Source organism: Chlorocebus sabaeus, chromosome 8 (assembly GCF_047675955.1).
Source record: "Chlorocebus sabaeus isolate Y175 chromosome 8, mChlSab1.0.hap1, whole genome shotgun sequence".
In the NCBI taxonomy this organism is placed as follows: Eukaryota; Metazoa; Chordata; class Mammalia; order Primates; family Cercopithecidae; genus Chlorocebus; species Chlorocebus sabaeus.
In genome coordinates, this window is record NC_132911.1 from 146071069 (window position 1) to 146092534 (window position 21466).

The following is a 21466-nucleotide window of genomic DNA, read 5'->3' on the forward strand; positions in this document are numbered from 1 at the left end:
TCAGGCTGAAGGATCTAGTCCATAAAAATAGATAAGAGAAAGAAACCAGAGTATAAAATTGGAAAGGATAAGGTTAACCATCACTATCTGCAGTTCAACAGAAACAGATACCTTGAAAACCCAAGATAATGAACTAAAGAAACAACAGAAAAAAATCAGTAAGTCACCCAGGCTGGAGTGCAGTGGGACAATCTCGGCTCACTGCAACCTCCACCTCCCAGGTTCAAGTCATTCTCTTGCCTCAGCCTCCTGAGTAGCTGGGATTACAGGCACACACCACCACGCCCGGCTAATTTTTGTATTTTTTTAGTAGAGACGGGGTTTTGCCACGTTGGCCAGGCTGGTCTCAAACTCCTGACCTCAGGTGATCCACCTGCCCCGGCCTCCCAAAGTGCTGGCATGAGCCACTGTGCCTGGTCCAAAATTCATATTTAGAATACAACAGTATTCACACACATCTGTGATAAATATAGAAGAAAATATTCCTTGGAACAACAATAAAAAGGATAAAATGTCTGAGGATAAAGAAAATCTGACTCAAAACATACCACAAAGCTATAGTAATCAAAACAGCACGGTGATGACATAAAAATAGACATACAGACTAATGAAACAGGATAGAGAGCCCAGAAATAAATCCACTCATTTATGGTCAAATGATTTTAGACAATGGTTCCAAGAATTCACAATGAGAAAAGGACAGTCTCTCAATAAATGATGCTGGGGAAACTGCTTCTCTAGATACAGAAGAATAACAGTCAACACAACTCACACCATGTACAAGATCAACTCAAAATGGATTAAAGACAACCGTTTAGTCCTAAAACTATATAACAACTAGAAGAAAAGGGAGGAAAACCTCCCCGACGTCAGTCTGGGCAATGACTTTTTGAATATGACCCCAAAAGCAAAGGCAATAAAAGTAGAAATAAATGGGGTTACACCAAACTAAAAAGCTTCTGCACAGCAAAGGAAACAATCAACACAGTGAACAGACAATCTATGGAGAGGGCGGAAATATTTGCAATCCATACATCTGACAGGTGTAAATATCCAAAATACAGTATATAAGGAACTCAACTCAATAGCAAGAAAACAAATAACCCCCATTAAAAAAAAGCCACAAAATTCCTGAAGAGTTAGTTCACAAAAGACGATGTATGAATAGTGAGCAAGTACACAAAAAAAGGTGCTCAATGTCATTAACCATCACAGAAATACAAGTTAAAACCCAATGAGACATCACCTCACATCTGTTAGAATGGCTACCATCGAAAAGACAAAGATGGCCAGTGTTGGTGAAGATGTGGAGGAAAGGCAACCCTTGCAGCCTGCTGGTGGGAATGTCAATCAGTACAACCACGATGGAAAACAGTGTGGAGGCTCCTCCAAAAATTCAATAGAGAACTACCATCTCATTCAGCAATCCCACTGCTGGAAACATATTCAAAGGAAACAAGATCAGAATGTTGAAGAGAGACCTGCATGTCCATGTTCACTGCAGCACTATTCACAACAGCCAAGATAGGGAATCAACCTAAGTTCCATCACCAGATGAATGGATGGAGAAAATGTGGTACACTAACACAGTGGAATGTTATTCAGCCTTAAAAGAAAGAAATCCTGGCCGGGCGCGGTGGCTCACACCTGTAATCCCAGCACTTTGGGAGGCCGAGATGGGTGGGTCACGAGGTCAGGACAAGACCATCCTGGCTAACATGGTGAAACCCCGTCTCTACCAAAAATCCAAAAAAATTAGCTGGGCGTGGTGGCGGGCACCTGTAGTCCCAGCTACTGGGGAGGCTGCGGCAGGAGAATGGCCTGAACCTGGGAGGTGGAGCTTGCAGCAAGCAGAGATTGTGCCACTGCACTCCAGCCTGAGCGAGGAGCGAGATTCCATCTCAAAAAAAGAGAAAAAAGAAAAGAAAAGAAAGAAATCCTGTAAGCCATGATGTGAAGCAAATACGCCAGGCACAGAGATACGAACACTGCAAGTTCTCACTCACGTGGGGAGGCTAACAAAGTTGATCTCATGGCAGTAAAAGTAAAAGGAGGTTACCAGAGACCGGAGGGAGGAGGAGATGCTGGCCAGTTAATACAAAATGTCAGCTACACAGGAGGATTCAGTTCAAGGGGCCTACTGTAAAACATGGGGTCTAGAGTCAGTAACTTTCATGGACGTATGCACTGGCACACTCTGGAGGCTAATTTGGCAGTCTACGTCAAAATTACAAAAGTGTGTACCCTTTTGACCCAGCACTTGTTCTGAGCATTTATCCTGCACACATATCACACTTAAACATGCGCAAAGCAGCATATGAACTGGGCCATCCATTTTGTTACAGGAAAAGATCTAAGGTCACCTAAATGTCCATCCACAGAGGCCTACGAAATCAGTCCGAGCATATCCACACCACGGAATCCTCTGCGACTGTCACAGACAAGAAAGGAACCCTGGACTGATTCCAAAAGATCTCCACATCACTTAGCACACTAACACTTCGCCAAGGGAGGGAGGGATCTGAGGTGCATGAATGTGTCATATCATCATGACTTGTGAAAGGAAAAGCAAAAAAGAAATGTTTATGTTTGCTTGGAATGTATAATGAAGCTATGGAAGGACAAACAGTCATTCTTCACTTAACCATGGGGATACAATCTGAGGAATGTATCACAAGGCGATTTCCTCACTGTGCAAACATCACAGAGCGTATCTACACACACCAAATGCTGGAGCCCAGTACACACCCATGCCATGTGGTAAACCCTGCTGCTCCAGACTGTAAACCTGGACGGCAGGCAAATGGACTAAATGCAGTAGGCAACTGTAATACAACAGTAAGAATTTGTGTGTCTATAACAGACGCCGTACACTGTGGGGACTTCGTGACAGACGCCGTACACTGTGGGGACTTCGTGACAGACGCCGTACACTGTGGGGACTTCGTGACAGACGCCGTACACTGCTGGGGACTTCGTGACAGACGCCGTACACTGCGGGGACTTCGTGACAGACGCCGTACACTGTGGGGACTGTGACAGACGCCGTACACTGTGGGGACTGTGACAGATGCCGTACACTGTGGGGACTTTGTGACAGACGCCGTACACTGCGGGGACTTCGTGACAGACGCCGTACACTGTGGGGACTTCGTGACAGACGCCGTACACTGCGGGGACTTCGTGACAGACGCCGTACACTGTGGGGACTTCGTGACAGACGCCGTACACTGCTGGGGACTTCGTGACGGACGCCGTACACTGCGGGGACTTCGTGACAGACGCCGTACACTGCGGGGACTTCGTGACAGACGCCGTACACTGCTAGGGACTTTGTGACAGACGCCGTACACTGTGGGGACTTTATAGGAGACACTGCACACCACGGGGGACTTTATAGGAGACACTGTACACTGCGGGGGACCTTATAACAGACACTGTACACTTAGGCGACACTATTTTTTTTTTAAGTTTTGGTGGCTCACGCCCGTAATTCCAACATCCTCAGAGGGTTTCAAAGCAGGAGGACTGCTTGACGCCAGGAGTTCAAGACCAGCCTTGGCAACAAAGCAAGATCCCATCTCTGCAATCAATCAATCAATCAATAAGCCGGGCATGGTGGCATGCACCTGTAGTCCCAGCTACTTGGGAGGTGGAGGCAGGAGAATCACTTGAGTCCAGAAAGTCGAGGCTGCAGTCAGCTATCACCGCACCACAGTGCTGCAGCCTGGGTGACAGTGAAACTCTGTCTCTTAAAAAAAAGTTTTTCTTTCTTCAATAATAAATAAACTTTAGCTTACTGTAACTTTTTTACTTTATAAGTGTTCAAACTTTTGCCTCTTTTGTAACAACACTTAGCTTAAGACACACAGATGTTATATAGCTGTACAAAAGTATTTTCCATCTTTGTATCTTTATCCTATAAGCTTTCTCCTGTTTTTAACTTTTTAAACTTGTTACAAACTAAGACACACACACACACACACACACACACACACACACACACTAGCCTAGGCCTACAAAGGGTCAGGATGATAATATCACTGTCCTCCCTCTCCACCTCTTGTCCCACAGGAAGGTCTGCAGGGGCAGTAACACACACGGAACCGTCATCTCCTAGGATAACAATGTCTTCTGGATACTGATGGTGGCGGTGGCCTGCCTGGAGCAGCCGCTGTGGTGATGCTGGCTGCAGCGGGGAAGGTGTGGCAGGGGCTGTGCACTCAATGGAGCCAGTGAGAGCCAGAAACAGACGGGAGTCCACCCAATTCTGAGTTGGTGGGGCGGAAGCCCCACACTCCTGGGCACTGCTCCACCCTAACAGCCACGGCTGCAGACCCGGGCACCCCTGCACTCTTGGGGCCCTGGGAAGCTTCCCTGCTCCTGCTGGCTCAGAAGTGCCTGCTCCTACCGCCTGGCCTCTCCCGGTTCTCAGTGCCTGCTCCTACCGCGTGGCCTCTCCCGGTTCTCAGTGCCTGCTCCTACTGCGTGGCCTCTCCCGGTTCTCAGTGCCTGCTCCTACCGCGTGGCCTCTCCCGGTTCTCAGTGCCTGCTCCAACTCTGGAGCAAAGCTGAAGCCCAGCCTGAGCTCTGTAGCAACATGCCTGGTGTGTGTGCACTCAGAGAGGGGCTGACATGCCAGCCCCCTGCCAACTCTGCTCCCTCTGGACTTTGGCCGCCAACAAGCACCAGAGTGAGGCTGAGGGGGAGCTGAAGGTGGCTCAGCACAGGCCTGCAAGTGCCCTCAGCACAAACAGCCTGGGCACCATGGATGACATGACCGACGGTGGCTGGAGGCAAACAGGCTCCTGGGCAGAAAGCAGAAGGTCCCCAGTGAAGCCCCACCTTCCAGCCAGGGACCGCGTGAAACCTGGGAGCCAGGCTGTCGGTCCCAGGTGAAGTCTGCAGCCTGGAGAAAGAATTCCTGGTGCTCATCCTGGGTCCACCAATGGCCACCCTGGACCAATCAGCATGCACTTCCTCCCTTCTGAGCCCACACAAACTCCAGACCCAGCCAGGCTCACACAGAGGTCACCACTACCAGCTGTGGGAAGGAGCTGCCACTGCAGGTCTCCCCTCCACCGAGAGTGGGACACTCACCAGGGTGACCTGCCTGCAGAAAGGACCAACCCACTGTGGCTCTCCTGAGAGCTGATCTGTCACTCAGTGAAGCTCCTCTCCACCTTGCTCACCCTCCAGTTGTCTGTGTATCTCATTTGTCCTGGACGCAGGACAAGAACTTGGGACCCACCTAGTGGCATGACTAAAAGAGCAGTAACACAAACGGGACAGAAACACACCTCCCCACTCGCAACACTGCAGGCGACAAGGAGGGAAGAGCTGTAGCTCTTCAGGAAGCCCAGACCTAGAAATTCCTTGAGCCAGGGCTGTGGCACCCTCTTTGGGGCTCTGCAGTTCCTGGCGTCTCCAAGCTTCCAGCGCCACCACGTTCCCCTCATTCAGACGCGGGTGCTCACAGGGGAAGCCACTGCAGAACATCTGGTCCAGCCGCAGCCTTGCAAGGAGCCAGCACCTGTGCCAGCACCTGGCGTTGCCTGCCCGGCTGCAGCAGCCAGCATGCCCAGCTGCACACACTGGCCAGACCCATGCTTGCTCACCCACACACCCCTCACTAATCCACGCCTGGTTCACCCTTGGCAGGTGTAGGTAGCACGAGCTGAGCACAGCCTGTTGGGCTGAATGAGCCGAACAAGCCCAGCAGGTGTGAACACTACTCAGGCAGAGGCACCGCCGTCCAAAGAGGTTTCCAACTGTCTAAGTGACACCCCAAGGATCCCATGACAATACCTCCTGAAGGCCCTGCCTGATGCTGTTTTGCAGTTAATTTTTTTTTTTCTTTTTTTTTTTGAGACAGAGTTTCGCTCTTGTTGCCCAAGCTGGAGTGCGGTAGTGTGATCTCAGCTTAATGCAACCTCCGTCTCCCAGGTTCAAGTGATTATTCTGCTTCAGCCTCCCAAGTAACCGGGATTACAGATGCGCACCACCATGCCCAGCTAATTTTTGCATTTGTAGTAGACAGGATTTCACCATGTTGGCCAGGCTGGTCTCAAACTCCTGACCTAGGGGATCCGCCCACCTCGGCCTCCCGAAGTGCTGGGATTACAGGCGTAAGCCACCATACCCAGCCAACTTTTTTTTAACAAGTAGAAGGAGTACACTCTAAAATAATGATAAAAAGTATAGTAAATACACAAAACAATAACGTGTTTATTATCAAGTATTATGTAGCATATGTGCTGAACTTTTAGATGACAGGCAGGGTAGCAGGTCTGCTTACACCAGCATCACCACACACACGTGAGTAATGCATTACACTACAACATCATGACCATTAGGACATCACTAGGGGCAGGAATTTTTCGGTGCCAGTATAATCTCACAGGTCCACCCTTGTCTATACCGTCCATCATTGACCAAAACGTCCTTATGTTTCACATGACTGTGTAAGAAACTCACAAGAGGCCAGGCATGGTGGCTCACACCTGTAATCCCAGCACTTTAGGAGGCTGAGGCAGGCAGATCACCTGAGGTCGGGAGGTGAGTTTGAGACCACCCTGGCCAACATGGTGAAACCCCGTCTCTACTAAAAATACAAAATTAGCCGGGCGTGGTGGCACATGCCTGTAATCCCAGCTACTCCAGAGGCTGAAGCAGGAGAATTGCTTGAACCGGGGAGGCGGAGGTTGTGGTGTGCCGAGGTTGCACCACTGCACTCCAGCCTGGGCAACAGCAGCGAAACTCCGTCTCAAAAAAAAAGAAAAAGAAAAAAAAAAAGAAGAAGAAACTCACAAAAGTGGCTGCTGTGGAGATGAAGGCTTGGCCAGCCAGGGATAGAGACACTTTCTACTGGATGCTTCCTGCCATGTTTTAATTGTCAAACTACTTAAACTATTCAAAACAGTAAAGTAGAAGGTCATTAGAATAACTTGTGGGCCACCCACACTGTGGAACAGGTCTCAGCAATAGGAAGAAACTACTCCCAGCCCCTGCACCAGCCCTGAGAACGTCCGGGCAACGATGGCGAATGGGAAAAGCCAATCCCTGGCCACACACTGCAGGAGTCCACGTCTACAACTCGCTTCAAATGATAACATTATGGAGACGGACAGAGAACTGGTGGCTCCCAGGAGTTAAGGAAGGGCTCGAGGCAGAAGCGAGGTAGGCTTCACTGGAAATGGGCTCCAACACAGGGCTCCTCTGAGTGATGATGGAAACCTCTGGCATGGCAGCCGCGTTGGCCAATCTGCTGGCTGCGCCGTTGTCCTCTTTCTGCACAAAGTTACCACCGGGGAAAGTGGGTGAGCAGTGCATGGGATCTGTGTATTATTTCTTACAACTGTATGTGAATTTACAATGGTCATTAAATTTTTGTTTAATTTACAAAAAGACCCTGAGACGTCAAACGCCACGCCTGAAGGTGCGAAGTGAAAGAGCAGAGGCCACATTCTCCCTGGTCTGGCTCCCCCGAGCACCTGCCCTGTCCACTCCACCACCTCCTGGAGTGGAGGACCAGAGGGAGGCGAAGCATCACACAGTCCACCCTCTCCTAATGCAGACAGGGAATCCCAGGAGGAAAATCGGAGGAAAGCCCAGGCAGCAAAGGCAGCCAGTTCAAAGCCCAAGCTGCTTGGTTACATGGTCAGCGTGGCATCGCTCGTGCTGGTCACCTGAGACTTCCAGTTCTCCTCCCTCGGGGAGTGTGGGGCACTTCCTGGCCTCTTGTGGTTGCAGCCGTGTGGTTCCTTCTGGCCAATGAACTGTGAGTCCCCAACGGACATACACCTTTGTTGCTTCAGGCTACTAAGACCTGAGCTGAGGGATGTTCATTACGAAAGCAAAACCTTGCCTGTATGGTTACATTCTCCACCCATCCAATCACAGCTCTGCCCACGCCGGCTGCCCGTCTTCGCTCCTTGCTGCTGGGAGCCCTCCCGCCCCGGCTAAGGCAGAAGGCTGCAGGCTGCCCATGGGCCCCACACTTATGCCTGTGCCTCCAGTGGCCTCCATACCCTCTTGCACAGGTTAAGGTGTCAAAATAACAGCTTTGGGGACAGATATGCAGAAAGGCGGGAGGTACTCTACCTGTCGGACCACCCTGCTGGACTGAAGGAACCAGGGTGTGGGCACCCCACAGCAGCAGGGCGGGTGGACCAGACAGCTCAGACCTCTGACTCCTCATCTGAAAACTGGGGAGTGAAAGCAGCTCTAGAACTATTCTCAACTACAGAATCTTTTCTCCAAACACAACCATACTCAGAAGATACCAAGTACAACAGGTCACATCAGAGCTGCTCTGGGTAAAGGGAGGGACGGTGATGGCAGCAGGGAAGACTAGAACCCTGGGGTTCCAAGGAGCAAATCAGCTCACCTGGAAGTGCCCCACAGTCCTGGGCCCATTTCCCGTGGGGCAGTGTGGGAAGGACAGGCCACGGTGTCTACGGCCAGGCCCCACGGGATTCCTCCCACAGCTCTGCTCTGCACTTGCTTCTTGGTCTTGGGAAACCACATCACCTCTTGGGTTGGAGAGAAAACGACTCCCACCTCCCTGCTCCAACCAGGGGCACCAGGGGCACCAGGCCACTGAGCTCTGAGCTGTGGGACAGTCCGCAGCACTCCTCACACCCCAGCCGCCGGCGCACCCGTCCACTTCCCCGCGTGCCCTGCCAAGGCTCCTCGGCTGGCAGCATCCCAGGCTACGCCTGCGCCCTGGGGACAGTGAAGCGCACTAAGAGTGCAGGGCCCTAGAAGCCAAGTCTCCATGAGGAGAGACGCGGGCAGGTGACCCGGCCTCCCTTCCATAATATAGGGTGATGGTGTCACCTTGGAGGCTGCTCTGGGAAGTCAGAACCTGCCCACCTGCAGGAAGCATCGCTGCTCCTGTCTCCCACCACTTCCTGCTCCTGGCAGAGGAGGGGGTGGCCCCATGCATCAGAGGCCGAGCAGCCTAGAGGTGAGGCTCAGCTCCTCCCATGGTTATCTTGTGCCCACTGTGCACATTTCCCTGTGCTGGGACCACAGAAACAGAAAAGACAAGGTCCTGGCCTTTGTGGAAGAAAGCTAACGACCGCAATGCAACAAGGCCTGAGCCACGCGGAGCCACTTCCCAAAATCTGCAGCCCTCTCTCTGCCTTGCCCTCCCTGGGAGGCACCAGGCCCTCAGGATGAGTGGATGGGGCTGACTCCTGATGGCATCCCCAAGTGGAGACTTCAACAGCCCAGGAGGTCACCAGTCAGGGCCACTCCAGGCAGAGCGGCAGCCCCAGCAAAGACACCGGGGGCAGGCTGGGGGCAGCCTGAGAAGCCAGCACAGCAGGTTTCCCAGGGGCTGGAAAGCCCAGGGAGCACCGCAAATGCCAAGTGAGAGTGAGGCTGGAGCTGCCAGGAAGATCTGTCACCAGAGGGTGGCACGGCCAGAGCTACCCCTCAGCAAGATGCACCATTAAGGGGCCCAGGCTAGAGGCTGTGACCAGCGAAAATGCCCAGGTACCTGGAAGCAGCAGAAGCAACGGTCCTCCCCACTCGCAATTCCCACCTCCTGCGCCCACTCCCAGCACGCCACGCTCATCAGCACCTCCCCACAAGTGAGTAGCAGCGGGGAAGGAGGTCAGACTCCCAGCAATGAGTCCAGCTCCTCATTAGCACGGAGCGCAGCCAGCCCAGGAAGGAGACTGCTGTGCTGTGTTGTTTCTTTCTAATGCGGGGAGAGACTGATTCTGGGCTTCTGGTTTAAAAATATGTCCCCTTCCAAATACTTGGCTAGAATGGATCATGGGTCCAGATGGAGGACAGCCCAGGTGGCCCGCTCCATCCAAGGCAGACGCCTGTGGCTCTCTTTGTCCACGGCTCTCTGACAGGACCCTTGATGATCCATGCCCTCAGAACACTGGCCCTCATCTTCTCCAGACCACACCACACTCAACTCCTTCACCATCACCCCTCCAAGGCCCAGCTTCCCACTGGTACAGGTTCAGTCTGCACCCCTCAGATGACACCCAGGGTCAGGCTCAGGCGATAAACACACACACGCGTGCACGCACCTGGCCCCAAAGCCCTGGAAACACTTGACTCAACTCAACACCATCCACAGGCAACCACAGCCTCCAGGGGGCTCACGCCACCCCAACCTCCTAGCCTCAAGCCTTATAGGAACAAGAATCATGAGCACCGCCCACCTTCCATCAGAAATCTCAACCTCCGTACCTGGATTCCTTCAAGCCCGCAAACCCTTGCCACACTCTGCTCTGGAACATCACCTCAAGACAGAACGGAGGGACAGAATTAGGTCTTTATTAGTGCATTAACTGTCATTAATAATAACATCCTCTAACTCAAACAGGGAAATTTTGTTTGTAAAGCTGCTTCCAGCCTGGTCCTCCAGGAGAGCAGCAGAGCAGGATCACCAGACGGGCAGGACAGCAGAACGGCGAGCAGTGCCTCTGATTTCCACCTCTGATCAGAATCCTGGTCAGATCACCAGGGCTCAATTCATGGCTGGTGATTTACCACCCTCATGACTTCAGGTAAGTTTCCCAAGGCTGGGAAGTCACCTGATCTGAGGAGTAGGAAGAGCCTAGCAGGTGCCTGACAGATGCCCTGTGGTCAAAAGCGGGAGGTGTCATTATAATCAGGATCCAAGGCAGCCTGACGCTCAGTTCTACTGTGCAAGCTGGCTGTGCTGTGGCTGACCGGGTAGAGCAAGCTCTCTGACGCGTGGGGCAGTGGCGAGGCCGCCCAAGGGTCTCACAGAAGAGAGGCAGCTCCACCTGCCCTGCGGCTGCACTCCCTGACCCTCCACAGCCCCTCCATGCACCTTGGGAATTCTTCCCCACACCCCTCAGGTGATGTCCCCAAGACGCCCGGAGATTCCAAGTCTCTGGGACAGATGTGATGTCGCCCACCTCCCAGGAGGCTGCCGGATCAGACTAATGATACGGAAAGGCAGGGCTTCTGGAGGGGCCGAGTGACATGGTCAGGGCCCCATGGCTAAGATGCGGCAATGCTGTGTCCCCACCTGGATGCTATATAGGTCAGGGCTGGGTTGTAGCCCTCCCCTGGCAGCAAATTAGAGGCAGAAAACAAGGCAATCTTCCACTGTGGAAGAAAACAACAGTTGATCTGGCCAGAGCACTGGGTCAGGGGCTCCCAGGCCAGCGTGAGTGCCTGGCTCTGCTCACTCGCTTCCGTGCTGGGGAGGGCTCCCGCCTGCAGCCTGGAGCCCAGAGTTGCCAGGATAATGAGCGGCAGCTGCCGCCAGTCCACTCAGCTGCGTGGCTAGCCTGCCAATCCATCAAGGGGGCCCACAGCGTGGCCACCACAAGGCACTCAGCCACACAGCGCCAAGGCATGAGGCCTGGCCCCTGCAGGCTCCAGTCACAGGCCCTAGGTGTGGCCTGGACCAGACCCCAAAGCACTGCTCCACCCAGCCCTGTCTCCAGACTTCTTCAGCAAACCTCAGCCTGGGCCCCAGGTTTCCTGCTCAGTACCAACAGCCACCAGAAAAGTCCAGGCCTCACCCTGCCTCTCAAGACCCTCACAGGCTGACCCGAGTCAGACCTGCCTACTAGGAGTCTGGCACTGTCACCAGAGACAGCACCGGTCATGTGCTCTCCAACTCTCCCGCTCACTCCTTCTTGCCTTTGGTCTTTTGGTCGCCACTCCTCCACACACAGATGCCGCAAATGTTTAGACAGGGCTGAGCATCCCAGCAGAAAGCAGAGGAATCTGAGAGGACGGCTGCTCAGGAGTCCACTACTATTGACAATGCACAAACCAGACTTTAAAGAACATAATGAATTATAGCTGGACTGGGCCACAAGGTCAAAATCTACTTGTAGCAAATCACACCATCCAAACAAACCCAGCAGCCACAGAAACGCCCGTGTGCATTAAAAAAGAAAGCCTGCAGCCAGACACCGTGACTCATGTTGGGAATCCCAGCACTTTGGGAAGCCGAGGTGGGAGGATGGCTTAAGGCCAGGAGTTCAAGACCAGCCTGGGCAACTGGGCAACATAGTGAGACACCCCTATCTCAAAAAAGGGGAGCTGGGCACAGTGGTTTACGCCTGTAATCCCAGCACTTTGGGAGGCTGAGGCAGGTTGATCACCTGAAGGTCAGGAGTTTGAGTCCAGCCTGGCCAACGTGGTGAAACCCTGTCTCTACTAAAAATACAAAATATTAGCCAGGCGTGGTGGCAGGCACCTGTAGTCCCAGCTACTTGGGAGGCTGAGGCAGGAGAATCACTTGAAGCCAGGAGCTGGAGGTTGCAGTGAGCCGAGACTGCGCCACTGCCCTCCAGCCTGGCGACAGAGTGAGACTCCATCTCAAAAAAGAAATAAAAAGAAAAAGAACAAGAAGAAGATAGCCTAACCCCTAACTGTTCATACGGCCAAACACCACTTAGAGAGATAAAATGCCCAACAACCTCGGAAGAAATGTGTCTGTCTGGGTTAAATGAATGGCGTCCTAGAACCCGAGAGTTGAGGGACTCACAGCAAGATCACCATTCTGTGCCTCAGTCTCTCCATCTGGAAAATGGGGATAACACACCCTCCTCCCAGGGTGACTGTGAGAATAAACTGAGTAATGAGCACAGGTCACTGGTCACCTGGCACCAGGAAGTGCTATGACTAGCATCATTCATGTCATGACCTTCAGACACCAACCCTTTTCAGGACTGTGGAAGGACGCATCCACGCCGTGTCGTAAATGCCTTGGTACAGCCATGGTTGAGGCGTGTGTGTCTTTTCTCCCCACCTGGAAGGTGACTCCCCAACTCCTCCCACCTGGAAGGTGACTCCCTGATTCCGTCTCAAGCTCCAGCATCATGACCTTCCACAGCTGCACTTTTCACCACATTCTGCTCGAAGCCTTACATGTCCAGTTTATTTATTCATTAAAACCTACTGGGTACCCATCCTACTCTCAGTGCTGGGCTGGGCACTCAGGACACAAGGGTGACACGGCAGAGGTCTAGGCCACAGGGGCTCACAGGCACACAGGAAAGACAAACACAGGAGTGCCAGGGCATTCCAAGCACAAGGCTCTGCATCGACAGGCACACCAGGGAGAAAAGCCATAGACTGTGCAGGAAAAAGGACTGCACTGTCAGGGACATCAAGCAGGGACTGAAGATGTGGCTGGAGCTGCTGGCAGAAGCCAAACCCAGGACCTCCCTCTGCAGGCCATGAGGAGCTGCGGAAGGGACTCAGGGACACCTGACTGCCCACGAGCCCATGAGCCCCTAGACCAAGTGCCTAGGTCTAGGCTCTCGACCCATCATCTGCAGAGGGCCTGACTCAGGGGACATATCCAGGGAAGGTTCCTAGATGGAGTCAGAGCAGCCACAGGCTGCCAGATGTTCATGGGCCCAGGCCAGCAGTGGAGGAGAGAAACAGAGGTGACCCAGCCAAAACTCAACCTCCTCCGGGAACTCTTCCTGGATTTGCCAGCCTCCCACAGCCACCTGCATTCACGGCCTGTGCTGCTGCGTCCAAACATTTGTTCCACGACTTCTGCTGAGGTCCTGTGATGTATAAGCTCGAACTGTAGAGGTCCAGTCGGCTGAAGCACTTCAGTACTAACAAACTTCAGCTTTCTTTCAACTTAATACTATGTCCTCACTGGGGGTATCCTAAGCAACAATCCCCATCCCAGTCTCACAGACACTAAAGATTAAACAGAAAACAAGCAGATGAGCGACAATGACAAACAGGAAATACTGTAGGAAGGAGAGTGGTCAGAAAGGTGAGCTCAGACATGCCGGAAGTGGAGCTGCCACCAAGCCAGGAGGGAGCCAGGAACTAAAAGAGCAGGCAAGTGTGCAGCACAGGAAGGAAAGGGCGCCAGGTGTGGCTGGAAAGGCACCTGGCAGGATGAGGGGCAGAAAAGCATGGATGGAGCATGGCCGGGGAAGCACGGGCGAGGCCCATTTTGAGCAGCACCACGGCTCACAGAACTTCCTGTGATAAGCAGTGTTCCCTACCCGCGCTGTCCAACACAGCCGCCACCAGACACGCGTGGCTACTGAGTGTCTGACATGTGACCACAGGCACGGAGGACCTGAATCTTTCATGTTAAGGTCAATATAAACAGCCACACATGCCTAGGGGCTACCACACTGGACATCACAGATACAGCTTCCAGAGCAGGAGGACGGCGCCATGAGGCAACAAACACGAGGTCCCTGGAGAGTTTCTGCGGTGGCAGCACAGATCAGCATCACCTGAAAGTCCCTGGTGGGGATGTCGCCGGCCCCAGTACCCAGGAAGCACCTTCTTACAACTTGGAGAAGGGACAGAAAGGCGTGGAGAGGCAAGCACACAGGGGCGGGGTCCCCAGCTCAGTCTCGAAGGCGGGCTCCGCTAGTTGAGTGGAAGGGCACCATCTCTTGCACCCAGCACGTAGGCGCCGGGGCGCTCCCCAGGACGGCACTGACCTCCAGATGCAGGCACCGGCTGCCCGGGCCAGAGCCCACTGACCTGGGGTCTGGACAGCGCGCAAGGACCCGCCGAGGAGCGCATGTGCCCGTGGGCCGGTCCCCGAAACGCGGCGCTCTCGGGGGACCTCGGCTCCGGGTCCCTGGCGCCCCTCGGGTCCACCCCCGGCGCGGCCCCGCCCCCTCCCCGCCCCACTGGCGCGGCCCCGCCCCCCGCCGGGCCTCCTGCGAGCCCCATGCTACGCCGCGACCCCCGCTGGGGTCCGGGCCCCGCGCCGGCCCCCGGCCGCCTCGCCCTCGCCGCCCCACGTCCGGCCCCGACCAGGCCCCGGCCCCACCGCTGCCGCCTCACCTGGGCCTCGGTGGCTCGCGGGCCGCTCCGTGCGCTCACGGCGGGCGGGGCGGGCACCCAAACATCACGTGACGGCCCCTCCCGCCGCCGGCGTGCGCGGCCCCTCCCACACCAGCCAATGGCCGCCGGGCCCGGACGCGCGCGGGGACTACCCGCCCCAGAGGCCCTCGCGCGGAGCCGGAAGCGGCGCGGACGGCGGACGACTGGGCCAATAGGCCTCTGCGGGTGCGCGCGCGAGTTGGCTGTCCCCGCCTGCCTCGTGGTGGGCCTCCGTTTCCCCGTTGTGCACATGGGGATGACGGCGAAGGTGGAGGTCACGCGGAGGGCGGCGGCCCGGCGTTGAGGCGCTTCGGGAGCGGGCTCCGCCCTGCCCAGGCCGAGCCCGGACCTCACACTGGCTCCTAGAAGCTCGAGCTCCTGCGCGGCTGCGGGGGCGGCAGGTCTCGGCCAGGGCAGGGCCGAGCATCTGCGCTTCTCGGGCTGCGGGGACGGGCGTCGGGCCCCAGGTCAGGCTGCACGGTCTCCTCGTGGGGCAGTGCTCGGACGGGGGCTGGCAGGTCCCGCGGGGACTCCAGACGCCCAGTGTCACCAACGGGGAAACTGAGTCTCAAGACATCTGAGGGACCTTTCCCCGAGGTCGCAGCCCCTCCCGGGAGGAGCTAACGCGCAGAGTGGGGACCCTCTTGCGGAGACCCTCCTGGGACCTCTTTCCATAGGGACCTGGGGTGCCTCCCTCTCCCTGCTCTGCCTGCGGGCACTGAGCTTCTGAACGACTCCAGCCCCTCGCTCTCCCGGTGACCCACTGGAGAAGAGACCTGGGAGGAACCTGGGGACAATGGGTGTGTGTCCTTGGGCCGCCAGGGTCACCTTTCAGCCTGTTTCCCCGCAGGTGAACCAAGAGCCACACCCAAGGCAGGAGAGCAAGAGTGATGAGTACGCTGTTTCTCACCGGCCAGGGGAGGGTCTTCCGCCGCCCTCACTTCGTGATGCTTGCTCAGCTGGTGAAGCCCACACCGAAGCCCTGCGGGCGGCCCTGGGCTCCCGCGAAGTGCCTTGCTGAGTTCCTGGGAAGGAGGCGTGCCCTCCCCATCCCCCACTACCACACTGACTGGGGTTCTCTGCAGCCCAGGATTGCGCACGTGTGCGCACACGGGTTCTGTGCACATTAACACAAAAGTGTGCTTGTGGACCCTGCGTGGTACTGTGTGTGCACACAGCGCACGTCTGTGAGCTGAGGGAGTGTGCCTGGACACCAGGTGCAAGTGCACAGGTGTGTGTATGCTGGCACAAGTGTGTGCCCCGGCGCAAGCATGGGAACAGTAGTATATGGCACAAATGTGTGTGTGCACACATGGGTGGGAGGGCAGAAGGGTACATGTCCACCAGTGTGCCTGTGCTCAGGCCGGCCTGTCCTGGGCCCACCCAGGCTCCTTGCCCTGGTGTGTTTGAGCCTCTCCTGGCCCCCAGAAGACTGGTGTGTGCCTATCTTACAGCCCAGCCAGGATTTGGACAGGGCTTCACTATGCTGCTAGGACAGCTAGAGTGCAGGGTAGCTGGCTCCTATCCAGGGAGGATGCCCATGACTGCTGACCCCCAGGTTCCACTTGAAGGGGAAGGTTCGCCAGGACCAATGCCTGTCAGAGCTGGCAGTCCGGACTGAGGATGCCCGGTGCCTGGTATGGCGTCCACCTCCCCCTCCATGGCTGGCACTGTCTGTCTGGCCACCACCTCACTCAGCCTCCTCTGACAGCTCCGTGTTCAGTGGTGGAAAGGAGGGAAAAGTGAAACCCTCTTCCCCCCAGGGCAGACCACCTCCAGGAGCCACTTTCTTGACCATACAAGGCGTATATGGGGATGCTTCTGTACTTGGACACTGCAGGGGAATAGTCTAGCGTGGGCAGAAACCACCAGAGGAGGGGCCCCATCCCTGTTGGTTCCTCCGAAATCTGGGCTGAGCCTGCCTGAGTGCCCCATAGCAAGTCAGGGAAGGTAAACCTCTCCGTGAAAGAGCCAGGAGCCCACTCCCTCAGGCTGAGCCGATGGGTAGGGCAAGGAGGATGCTAAGGGATCCCCGGAAAGGGACGAGGGAAATAGCCAATAGCTGTCTGGGCCTAGGGCCAGGGCTCCCCTCCCTTGCCTCATCTCTGCCCCTCCCTAGAAGAGTTCATCGCATGACCTTGGGCAGCTCTGGGCTCTCTCCTTCCTCCAGAGAAGCAGGACCCCGGTGAAGAGCTCTGGTCCCAGCCCTTGGCCAACTGGTGAGACCAGCAGGGTGAATAAGTGGAGTTGGTCCCTGCACGCTGAGTTCTGTTACCTAAGGGGGTGGGGGTTGCCTGGTTCTCAGCTGGCACCCCCACAAATTGAATGTACCATTCCAGGTCCCAGAGGGAATATGGGCTACAAGGTTGGGGAGTGGTTCCAAGGCCTTCAGAAGGAACGTTGAGGCAGCACCCACTAAAGCCAACCCTAGAAACACTCCTGCTGTGAATAGTAGCATGGACTTCTTGGGGTTTAAGCCGAATTTCCAGGTCATTGTCGACCTGTGGATTTGTTGTGAGTTTCCCTGTCCTCCCACCCTTCCTCTCTACCCTCTGCAGCCTAGCTCCAATGTCGCCTGCTCAGGAGACCATGCCTTGCTCCCCTGCAGCCCCTGCCTGGACAGAAAAAGGCCTCTGCACCTCCTGCTCTGCTCCCAACACAGCTTCTGCTCCAGCGAAGCCCACAGGCACTCAGTCCTTGATTCCTGCACCCATCAACCCCGCCGAGCCGCCCTCACTGTCACCAAGGCTTCCTTTGTCCCTTAGCAACAGAACCCCAGTTTTGTTCAAGGCATCAATGTACCCAGCCTCACCAGCAGCTGGGGCCAGCTGTGAAACTGTTTGCCCAGGGGATGACCGCAGGAGGCACAATCGAGCCTCCTGGTCCTTTGGAAGGAGCAGCTGTGGCTGCCCACCTCACTAACAAGAGTCTTCCTTTCTCCTTGCTCCAGCCTGAAGTGTGGGCATGGCATCCCGAGGACAGCAGCCGTGTGGCCAGCAAGGGACAGGGTCCCAAGCTGAGGATGGGAGCAGCTGCCTTGGTGCCCCAATGACCACCATCAGACTCATCACCATCGGGAGAACAAGCCCCTGTTCGCTTTATGGGGCTGCCTCATTGGATTTCGTTAGGCTTTCTGTAACTCAAGCCAGTGCCACTTCTATTGTGGCTGATTTGGGCTCCTAAGCTCATGGGGTGGGACATTGTTCTATTAGCTGTGTCCTGCCCCCCAACAATGATGGCTCCTTGCGGGCAGGCCCCAAGGGCACGTTGTGGCCCCACACACAGCAAGTGCCTCACACCTGGAACAGCCCAGAGGAGCTTGTGAGGAGTGAGGACGCGGGAGCCACACTCCCAGGTGCCTGTTTTCCACATGTCCGCATGCAGCCCAGGCTTCCAACCACATCTTAAAAAATAAAAAGATGGGGAGGAGAAGAAACTTTGGTCCTAACACCAAACCAAACCCTGTCTTGCTGTGTGATGTTCAACGTGAGGCACACCTTCTCTGGGCTTGTTTACCAAAGCCGCAATGCAGGTGCTGAGCACTCATGAGGCCTGCCCAAGAGCGAGGTTGGTAAAGGGCTGAGCAGAACCAAGGGCATGGAGTGTGTGGGAGGGTGAGGTTCATTCCCTCGTCACCCACTCAGTGTCATGAGGGAGCACGTGGGAGTCTCCGGGAAGGGCCTGACACAGCCCCAGCGCGTGGCAGGGGTCTGACCATTCAAGACTCAGTCTGTGTCATCAGAGACCAGGCTCTTAGAAACCAACTCCAGCCTGATACACATAACAGCCTCCCAAGGTGTTTAACACAGAGCAGGAGTGACGAAAAGAAAAATGAAGTGAAAGAATGGAAAATCCATCAACACGCATGTGGAGTGCTGTTCTTGCTAATGCATCGTCCAAGAAAAAATACTTGGCTCCCTTCCTGGGAATGCTCCCACCCCGCAGCCCCCGCCTGGCATCCCTGAGCCTGAGATCAGCAGGTGGGGACGAGGGGACCGGAGGAGTCTTCTCCCTGCAAGGGCGCGGTCTGCCCGGATTCCACAGCCACAGCGAGGCCTGCTGCTGGGTGCAGCTGCCCTTTCCTTCCCTGCCACAGTTCATCTCATCGGCAAAGCCTGTCTCCTCTTTCACTCATTCAACAAGCTTTACTTCCACGCCAGACAACTTGCTAGGATCTGGGGACACTGTCCAGTTTGATTTGGTGGCTGATGACAGAACGACCCAAATAACAGTGGCTTAACGATTGATGGTTGCTTTTAATGTTATACTTTTATGTCCAGGTAGGCAGTGGGACTGGGAAGGTGACCTCACAATCATCAGGACCCCAGACCCCTTAGTCGGGTTATCCTATCACTCCCAAATAGGCATTCTGCCTCACGGTGCAAGGCAGCTGCTGAAGCTCCAGCCACCATGTCTGCTTTCAGCCAGCAGGGAGGAAACGACGGCATACTCTTCCCAGCCTCGCAAACCATGCTTTTACGGATGCTTCCTGGATTTTGCACACCCCACCTCTGCTTACAGCCCCCCTTGGCCACAGCTGGGTCTCTTGGGTACTTCGAGCTGCAAGGGAGGCTAGGACATGTCTCCACCCCAGAGGTTGTGTTCTCAGCTAAGAGCTGGGCTCTTGCACTGAGTACGAAGGGAAAGATGGGGTTGCCTGGCAGTCTCTGCAGCAGCACACAGCCCTGTGCACCACCTGGCAGGCAGGCCAATGTCGACAACCTGCAAATCACACACGTGTGTGCTGGGAACCTGTGCTGAGGCCGTGCAGGAGCGATGAGGGGCGTGGGGGCGCCCGGAGGGATGGGGATCAGGGAAGGTCCCTCAGTGAGGAGACCAAAATGGGCAAGTCTTGAGGGGTAGTGTTTCTGGGGGGTGAGCTGTGAGTACCATGGCGAGAGAGGAGCCAGCAACGTCCACATCCCACTGTCCTCTGTGGGCACATCCTGACCCCTCCAGCTGCTTAGGGTCGGGAGAAGTCAGACAGCCCATCTCCTGGCTCTTCCTCATTCCACAGGTGAGAAACCCGGTAGAGGAGAGGCAGGCACAGGGTCCAGACCAGCACCTGGCCACTCTGGGCCCAGCCCGTGTTCACTAACCCCAGGCCCGGTCTCTGCCTCCTTCTTGTGGCACCTCCCCTCTCAACACGTTCAGCCTGTGATGGCCACAAAGTCATAGCCCTGTGGAGTCACCGGTGAGCCGAGGGACTTTATTTTGTTCTCCTTCTTTTTTTTTTTTAAGACAGGTCCTTACTGCATTGCCCAGCTGGAGTATAGTGGTGCAATCACAGCTCCCTGTAGCCCTGACCTCCCAGGCTCAAGCGATCCTCCCATCTCAGCTTACCTAGTAGCTGGGACTATAGGCGCATGCTCATTTTTTTTCTTTGTACTTTTGTATTTGAGACAGGGTTTCGCCATGTTGCCCAAGCTGGTCTCAAACTCCTGGACTCAAGCAATTCACCTGCCTCAACCTTCCAAAGTGCTGGGATTACAGGCATGAGCCACTGCGCCCAGCCTCTGAAGGGACTTTGAAAATGGTGTCATTCACCACTTCTTTTATAGTCAACAGCACCCAATTTGGTTCTGAATGTGTGGTTCTTTCGTGTCCGCTGTTTGGATTTAGACCTGGTACCCGAATGAGACCAGGACGCTTTAGGGGCAGTGAGCATCCTAGACATGCATGCTGGCACCTGGCTCATTGGCGGACAACTTAGAAACCATCAGGATTCGCTGGTGAGCGGCACTGAGGGCACGCACCCACGTATGAGTGCCCACGATGAGAGGTGTGAGCAGGAACACCATGGTGGCTGTGGCGACGACTGCTCCCTGAACGCTCCCCTCTTCTCCTCCTGACGCAGCCACACTTCCGGCCCCTCTTGCCATCTAAGGTCCACGTGGCTGGCCCTGCGCAATGGTGGGTGCAGCACGCCCTGCCATCCTTCCCTGTGCATCTGCCTGTGGCCGGGAGGTAGAGTCGCCCAGCAGCAGTGGAGCCACAGGAGGGAAGAAGCAGGTCCCGAAACTCTCGTTCTTGTCCTGGGGGTCACTGAGTCTAGTGGACAAGGGTTGAGTGAGAGGAAAAGGACAGAGGCGAAGGCATTGCCTGCTGCAGGCCCTCAGCCTCCCCTTCCTGCATTCTAGACGTCCACCTGGGGCGTTCGAGGAAGGGGCATTGTCCCAGGAGAGAGGCTTCATCCCATTGTGGAGGGGGGATGGATGCGGAGCTTGTGCATGGATGAGGAAGACAAGCAAATGACGGGATCATTTGAGTGTTGGGGAGGGAGAAGGCGGCCACCTCTACTGCCTTGAGAGGGCAGCCCTGGGCCTGCGGAGGGACAGGACATGCCCTCATCCCTCAGGCTGGGGGCAGGCAGAAAGAGCAGAAGACTGCGCCCTGAACTTTAGGTTCCCCTGGGGGAGACCTGGTGAGCGCTCAGGGTAGGGCCGAGGGCAAACGCTCTCCCTTCTGGCCCTGCCTCTGCAGCTTCTCCAAGGAGCTGAGCCAAGCCATCCCTCGAGGGGCAGCAGCTGAAGAAGTCCCACGCCGGGACGCATTTCGCTAACGCAACCCACCTGTTATCCTATGAGCTGCTCTGCAAAGACACATATTATTCTCTCGG

The 21466-nt window shown here is 55.4% G+C and overlaps 1 protein-coding gene and 1 long non-coding RNA gene across 19 annotated transcripts in view; one reads left to right on the forward strand and one right to left on the reverse strand.

The window, feature by feature from the left end:
* TSNARE1 (t-SNARE domain containing 1) overlaps positions 1-14910 on the reverse strand; it is a 140256-nt gene extending 125346 nt beyond the window's left edge. For 15 of the 18 annotated variants that reach the window (XR_005240902.2, XR_005240904.2, XR_012093773.1 and 12 more), the window contains exon 1: positions 14500-14602. Coding sequence is in view for 11 of the 18 variants with exons in the window: in XM_038000087.2 (XP_037856015.2) it covers positions 14500-14541 (42 nt within the window). In the remaining 7 variants the exon portion in view is untranslated. Of the gene's footprint in view, positions 1-14456; positions 14603-14808 lie in introns of those variants that run through there. The other 3 variants (XM_038000079.2, XM_038000083.2, XM_038000080.2) reach the window with 3 other exon arrangements.
* Positions 14911-15005: 95 nt separating this feature from the next.
* LOC119624842 (uncharacterized) lies at positions 15006-18709 on the forward strand. The gene is made up of 2 exons (XR_005240908.2): positions 15006-17066; positions 17187-18709. It is a non-coding gene; the product is annotated as an uncharacterized lncRNA (long non-coding RNA).
* Positions 18710-21466: the final 2757 nt, after the last annotated feature.